At 43.3% G+C, this 8,098-nt stretch overlaps 1 protein-coding gene across 1 annotated transcript; it reads right to left on the minus strand.

Annotated features, from left to right (window-relative positions):
- Window positions 1-230: 230 nt before the first annotated feature.
- Window positions 231-5,590, minus strand: LOC143011668 (uncharacterized). The gene is made up of 3 exons (XM_076164633.1): window positions 5,423-5,590; window positions 4,868-5,266; window positions 231-4,786 (listed from the first exon to the last, which is right to left on the minus strand). Exons 1-3 carry the CDS (start codon window positions 5,492-5,494, stop codon window positions 908-910), a joined length of 4,350 nt encoding a protein of 1,449 aa, XP_076020748.1. The 5' UTR covers window positions 5,495-5,590; the 3' UTR covers window positions 231-907.
- Window positions 5,591-8,098: the final 2,508 nt, after the last annotated feature.

The following is an 8,098-nucleotide window of genomic DNA, read 5'->3' on the forward strand; positions in this document are numbered from 1 at the left end:
ATTTAGATCATGCCATGATAAGTACAAAAGTCAGGGACTTAAGAGTAATGAGGCTTGTCCCATGACTTTAAACAAGAAAGCACATTCCAGTGCCACTGTGATTACATATCAGAAGCACTGGAAAATTAAGGTGGATTTTCTCATTCAGTAAATCAGAAAATAACAAGAAGATGCTCAAAAATGTTTTAGAAAGTACAAGCTTTATAATGTCAACATGTAAATATAGTTTGCATCCCACAGAACATTGTTTTGCAGCGAAAAGGTTAAAAGAGATTACAAGCACAGGAATTCAAATCAATATATAAAAATTCATGCACAAAAAGAGTCACATATTTCAGGTGACAGTTCATACAGTAAGGACATGTTGATATTAATAATGAATCTGATGTTCATTTGTATAATGCAATCGATTTGTGTGGTATTTACCTTGTTTGGATAGATGTACCAGAGATGAAACATCATTGTGTCAAAACATTAAACATTGGTGGAGAAAACAACTTTACAATTCATCAATTATTAATTATTATGAACAATATTGTATATCTTTAGGTAGAGCTGCATATAAAACGTTATGGGAGGGGCATTACATGTTTGGAGGCATATTTCTTCAACCCCAACTATATATTTTCTTTTGGGATTACACCTGAGGTTTGAGCTGGACAAAATAAAAATCACAATTTTGGGAGCATTTTAGTTGTAGGGTAAAGGTACATGGTTAAATTAGTGCACACTTTTTCCTGGCTAAAGGCAGGCAAAGCAGAAAATTGGTAATGACTTTTAAAACGTCAAATTCAATGAAACTCCCAAAGACTATATATATTATAATCCATACTTTATATTCCATTTTGGCCCCATTACGGCTAAATATGATGTTATCCCAGGGCCTGAAAATAGAACTGCAATGTGATCAAGGCATGTACTTGGTTCCCTTCATTCTGGGTATGATTTGTATGTCTCTGACATCATCATGCTGAAGTAGCCAGCACAAGTAGCGCTCTGTCCCCATCCCCCATCCACTGGTCAGGAGTGGTTTCACCTCACGCATGTCAAGGTACCACCTGTATGACTCAACTGGAACTGCATGGTGCCTGAGGGCTTCTTGTGCCATCTCAGGAGTGGAATGGCGTTCACCCAGACCCAAAGTCTCCCCCAGTCCCAGGAGGAGGTCAGCAGCTTTGGCCTTGCTCTGCCCTGTACCTCCCACATATGCCTGGTAGAAGGGAACTCCAAGATGATCCATCTCAGTCAGCCAAACAGCACCACCAAATTTCTCTATCAAGACCCGTTCTCCCTTGCGTGTTAGCTTTCTGCCAAAGTGGGGCTGACCATCTTGTACCCACTCTACACAGTCAGCAGAGGGCATCATGGGAATTGCCTTATCTAGAGGGATTCTAGGTAGTGGGGTCTTTCCATCCAGTTTGTTGAGCATAGCAGTGACATGGGTAAGGGACCCAGTAGAGTTGAGTATTACATCAGAGTGTTTCTTCAACATAGAGTTGGTGAGATGAGCTAAGTAACCCTCTGCTATGTGGATGGCTTTGTCCATGTCGCCCAGTAGTTCACACTCCACATGGTAGAACTGGTTCAAGTGTGTGGCATCTGGATCTTCCCCTCTGAAGCTGGGAGATATGTAGTAGGTTCCAGGTAGGTTGTCTTGGAAGCGGAGGAAGTATTCTAGGACAAACTGCATTGAGTCAGCCAAGTAGATGTCCTGGCCTTGGAGGTTTATGGAAACTGGTTCTGAATCAGATCCCAGGCCCATTGGTGAGGAGATGGTGTCTGTGGTGAGAGGGGTCAGAGCATAGGAAAACTGGCACATATTGTGTAAATATTCCACTGTGCTGTGAAATAGTGTGTTTTGAATCTGGAATAGGTTGCGATACCACTGGCTCTTGATAGCAAGTGTGGAGTGAGACCGAGGGTCTACCCATGAATGAGGAGGCTTGCACTGGGTAAGTTTTGAGTGGATCTTTTTGAGGGAGTCGGGGTCAGCAGCTGTACCATCCAGCGATGACACATACCCGGGGTAGCTGTGGAAGCATTCTGCCTTCAGTTGAGAAGGCTTCGTCCCATCTGCTGAAGGTACCAGAGGGATCAGCTTAGCATGGGCATAATCAATCTCAAAGCCCTCAAAGATCAACGCAACACCTTGAGCTCTCATCCCCTCCATCAGTAGCTGGGCGACCTTATATGAGGCTAAGATCAGTGCTTTGTAGTCAGCATCCTCCAGCCTGAAGATGTCACTGGGTAATGGTTTGCGTGGCACCACAACAGTTAGTCCAGGAGTGTTTGGGTATGGTGTGAGGAATGCAACATGGTCACTGTCTTCCCACACTCTCCACTGTTGCTCCTCTCCACGTATAATACGAGAAAACAAGTTTTCATGAGAAGGGTCCCCAAAAAAGTCAAAGCAAGAAGGTGCATTTGGAGTTGGCAATTTGTTCCTTATTTTGGCTTGAACCTTGGATAGTGCATCATCATCCCAGCATGGGCCACTCTTTGAGGTGCAGTAGCCAGGATCATAAGCCTGGAATTCCTCCTTTTCTGCAAGATGGGGCTCCCACTTTGACCCTAAGCCATGGAGTGGTAGCAGTCTGATTTGCGCTGGCTGATCAGTGATTGGATTGAAAACTAATGCACAGCGCTGCACTGCCAGTTTCTCACAAAGCAATTTGGATACAACCTTTGCTCCTTGCAGCAAAGCCACAAAATCAGGTATCCCAAACTGGAAAATACTGCTTGTCCCGCTCAGGGTTTTTCTTGTCAGGATGGTTGACCCCGGGGTCCAGGGGCTGGAATGCAGGTAAGCAACCAGCTCATCAGTCTCCCAGATCACATGAGAGACACTCTTCATGGGTCTGAGAACTTCCACACGTGAAATCCCACTGATCATTGAGGCCACAAACATCACACCTGCATTAGTTTCAATGATGGCATCACCTTTAATGTCTACAGCAACAATTCCTGCACAGACCCCTTTCAGGTTTTCAGTCATCACTTCTTGACATGCCTGCCTAAGGCTGTAGCCTTTGTGAAGGTAGAGACTGGCTATTTTCTGTGCAACAGTGTGCCTGAGAAAAACATCGCCATCTCCAGAACAAGCAACAGCTACCTTGTCATCAGCATAGATTCCTGCCCCAACTACTGCTGTATCCCCAACTCGTCCTTTCAGCTTCCCTACTAACCCACCTGTGGAGGATGCAGCAGCAAGTCTCTGCCAGCGATCCAAGGCCACAGCTCCAACTGTCTGAGGGTGATTGTTTGTTTTCAAATTTCCACTGCTAAGCTGTGCTATCAACTGTCTGTGACGCAGATCAGTGTAGAAATATTCAGGCTCCACAGGTTTCTCCTTCTCTTCAACACTCTGCAGAAACTCCTCAGCTCCATCTCCTACAATGAGTGAGTGTGAGCTTTTCTCCATGACACATCTGGCTGCTTTGATTGGGTTCTTCACATTTTGCACACAAGCAACAGAACCTGATGTCATTGCATTGCCATCTACAATAGATGCTTCCATTTCATTTTTTCCGTCTTTGTTGAATACTGAGCCTTTTCCTGCATTGAACAGGAAACAGTTCTCAAGAGCCTCCACTGATCTCTGAACTGCATCCAGACTTTTGCCACCTTGGTGAAGCACTTGGGATCCAAGGGTTAATGCTGTCTTTAGAGCAAACTCAACAACCCCGATCACTTTGGTGTTCAGCATCATCTCCTCACCAGCACCACCATGGATGACCAGAGTATAATCGGGGCTCATGCAAGAGGGAGAGAGAGTGGTGGCATTGCTTTTTTCTGGCCTTTCTGGGCAATTATACAAGTCTCCATTCATTTCACCTGTTTGCCCTTGTTGAAGTAAACATTCCAGGGCGCCCATTTGACATGCAATGGCATATCTAACAGCAAGGAGCATCACTAACTTCAGGTTTATCATCAGGTTTTCTTCAAGTTTCTGCAGTGTCAGAGCAAAGCTCCCTTTTCCATTGAGCACAATGCGAACTTTGTCTTTCTTCCCAAGATATGTTACAGCCAGCTGATCTTTGGCATAGACGTTCCCGACTCCACACTCGACACCCTCCATCAGATCTGTACCTGTAAGGTACACAGATGGACAACCAAAAGGATCAAGGAACTTCTTCAGTGGGTTGTTAGATGGCAAAGATCGACGTAGACCAGCTAAATGTGGACCAACTCCATGGCCACTCTTCGTGCTTTTGATGAGGCTCTTGTGTTCCAAAAAGGCAACATGGAAAACACGCAGCAGGTCAGGCGTGTATTGGATTGTGTTATCTGGTCCAATGCAGGATGATAATGCACCTACTAACTTGCGCGAATGCATGGTGAGAGAATATGTGGGGTCACAGCGGCCATGTTTGTAATGGCGCATATGGGTCGGTGTGACAAGCACATGACTGGCAGCAGATTCCCCAAGAGTCTGCCTCAAAGACAGCTGCAAAGAGAAATTGATCCAAGCATCATAAAGGCCTCTATGCCCCCGTAGAGTAGAAAAGACATCAGGATAAGAGGGCACATCAAAGGTTATAATTGGATGAGTTGTTTTAAGCGAAGGGTTTGGTTTGGGACTATTCACACCCTGCAAGGGAAATGTCAGTGAAGTTAGAGGAACACAATTGTTATTCTCTATTTCTATATCTGTGCGGTTGAACTGAACAGTTTCTGACAGATTGTACAAAAACTCTGTCACAAGTCCTGCGACCATTCCGTCTACAGCACTGTGCTCAAACACCATTCCAGCTGTGCTGTCCTTAAACACCACCAGATTCACCACCTGACAAACAACAGAAGAAAACAGTTATCACTTTCATATGTCTGTGTATATTCTATTATACTCTATAGATTCTACTAATACCTTGTCGTAGTATCTCAGACAGGGACTGTCTCCTCCTCCCAGCCTCACTGCATTCAGAATATCAGCCAGTTCAGAAGGTGCATTGCAGTCTTCCAGTGAAATGGCCACCACGGCGCTCTCCATCACCCCCAGTGACATCGCTGCAGGCCCTCCTTGCTCCAGGATCTCTTCCCTGATGGTGGCCCATTCTTTGCGCTCCAGGGCAGAGAGGCTGCAAATGGCTGAGGGATCATCCTGTTTCCCTGCAGTGGGTTGGATCATGACCTGAGACACCTGTTTGTAGATGTCAATGAATGGTCGAGCAGAAAGCGGCCCACCAGTGCTGAAACGACACAGTATGTCAACAGGGAAAACTCCTCCAGCACATGTGATGATGGCATGGAGGCTGTCTGGGTAAACCTGGAGATGACAAAGCTACAGATTAGATATTACATAATATGCATTTAGGGCTATAAAGGATGTGATGGGAGATTTGAGAAAAAGATAGAATGGCTGTCGCATGAAAACTTGTATCTTTTCGTATCTTTATTAAAGAGTCCCACCAAAGACACTCACCTTAATTTCATCTTTAATTCTGCCAGGTATTCGGCTAGCAGCAAATACCTCTGACTGCTGTGTGTGCTCCATTGGCACGTCCCCCTCCAGCAGTGAGGGCTCACTGTACAGTTTTGCCACTGCCCAGAGCAGAGCAGCTGCCCTTTCTACCTGGGGACATGTTTGTGCTTCTGACGGGAGCAGAACAACAGGCAGTGCTGTGGAGGTGGGCAAGGGATCGGCACAGGACAGCAACGCTCTCTTGAACTGCTCTGTCACCCAGTTCTCTCTGCCTGCAGCAATGGTTGCTATTGTTTGTTGGGCCTCTTGGAGGAGCTCCTTCTGCTGTTCAAGTGTGATTTTGAACTCAGGGTAAAGGTCAGGCGTCAAGGTGAGCTGTAGGACACGGCTTACTTCTCGCAAAGTGACCTCCAGATCGGGAATAGGGTAGTCAAGAAGGGTCATCCTATCAATAAAAGAAGAGGGAGAGAGAGGGACAGAGAGGTTTTAGTGGTGCATTGTAAAGCACATTATGTGCCTTGGATATAATCAATACTGTCATTTGGCTGCTTTACAAAAGGCATGCGTGATCAAATAAACAGCACTTGAGTCCAAACTCTGAACAAACAACACTGCTGTCAAATGGAGCATAAGCACCATATCTGATGAGAGTTCAGATCCACCTTTGTCTGTTTCATGAAGTATATCAACATCAGTTTAACCCAATTTTAAACACATCACAGTGATTACATCATAAAATATACAGTAGTTTTGATGTGCTTATAAAAATACAAATGTAAATGTCAGAGCAGCTTCTCTTCACCAAGCAATGCACTGAATGGTGATTTGGCACGGGAATGGTTTTCCAGTCATTGATATCATACAGGATAAGAAAAGCAAACAGAGGTTTTGGTTGATGTGAGCGTGGCAGGTTATAGCAGGGGTTTTTATTTCCTTGTAATGTTTCCTTTAAAGTTGTTAAAGCCTAAAGAACATGCTTGATGCAGTGAAATGTCTAGAGTGGGGAAGACCTGATGAAGTCTAGAAGGGCACTGAAGGCCTAAATGCTTATGGTCACAAGCATTTCTGACAGACACTGACAGTAAGGGCTCTGTCATGGTCTAATCTTACTGCCATACTTTTGCTTCCTCATTTCCTCTCCTCACATATCTTCCTTGCTCCTTACAGTAGCCTACTACTAGTAGCATACTATTGTATGAAAAGCTAAATATACCAGAGTCCAAGCACCCCATCACTGCAATATTGTCCTGAATAATGACTGAATAAAGATTTGATTATTAAATATGCAATGATATTTCCAACCAACAAGGTAGGATACAGAGACGTAATGAAAGGAAACAAGCCTCTATATTCATTATACTCAATGTGTAACCAGAATCTTCACCTGAAAGGGTTTATCTCTTTCAGTTTATGTGTAGTAACTCTGCATTTTGTAATCTTAATATCTTATAATACAGAATATGCTCCTTCTCATCATGTTAAACATTTTCTTCACATGATCTCCATCCTTTCTCACATTAGTGAGTCAGTCAGTCAGTCAGTCAGTGATCTAATTTGTGTTTTAGAGACAAACACAAGCCTCTTTGTGTTTTAACTGGTCAACATAACTGGAATGCATCCATATACTGTACTTCTATGTGAGATGTTGCTCCTCCTCTGGCATGTGAAATAAGTTAACGGTCAATTAAGATAACCCCCCAAAAAATACAGAAAATGGCATTTTGCATAGCTGGTTGTCATGGGAAATTAGATTTCTCCTGATTTGCTACAATGCTGCCTGTCTGCGTTCTTTCTGAGGCAGAATTCCGGTTTGGCAGTGATCCTTATCCTGTGATTCCAATAGAGAATATAAGCACGAGGAAAGAAGGGGAAAAAAGAAGAATATGGAGACAAATGTCAAATTCTCAGATAACTGAATGAACATCTGTCTTAAACATCTTAAAGACTTTAAACTGACATTGAAAAAACTTCTAATCATTTTGTCAAACCATTCAACATGAAGACATAACGGCAATTTTGTTTTAATTAATAAGATATTTTCAACTGTCATTACTTAACTACAGGTTTACAACTTTACTCATTATTCCCTCTGAAATCTCATTTATCTCTCCAGCTTGTAGTGAAGTATTGAAAATGTTTATGAAAACAACTAATTTCTACTTTAATTACTCGAGTCGTATATTCTTATCTCTTCTAATTTGTGACAGTAGATTCTAACCTGCATGTAACAGGAGGCTCTCTAAATGGACGCATTTCACAAATGAGGTCACACAGTCACCTTTAGTTCAACATGAGATATGACGATGAATGCTTAATCGGGTTTTATTTAAATTTTCATTAAGTGACATTTAAAAACAAATGCTTCCCCCATATATTTATCTTGTTTACTTTACTTCTCACATTTACTTTATAAACTACAAAACACATATATCATACTGTCCGTCATCAAAGAGGCCCCGACAGTACGGACTCACATAATGTAGATGTAAATAAAAAGCTTACCTGAGTGTGTGGAGTTCTCTCCGGTCTGGCCAGTTGCTGTGATGGACGAACTGCCAGTACAACAAAAAGCAGTTTTCCTTTACTCAGGAGCAAGTGACTCCAATTAAGCAATTCAATTTTCTCTCTCGTGTGTGTGTGTGTCTGTGTGTGTGTGTGTGTCTGTCTGTCTGTCTG

The sequence above is a fragment of the Genypterus blacodes genome, unplaced genomic scaffold (genome assembly GCF_046128005.1).
Source record: "Genypterus blacodes isolate CSIRO-AG114 ecotype Tasmania unplaced genomic scaffold, CSIRO-AGI_Gbla_v1 ptg000137l_1, whole genome shotgun sequence".
Classification (NCBI taxonomy): Eukaryota; Metazoa; Chordata; class Actinopteri; order Ophidiiformes; family Ophidiidae; genus Genypterus; species Genypterus blacodes.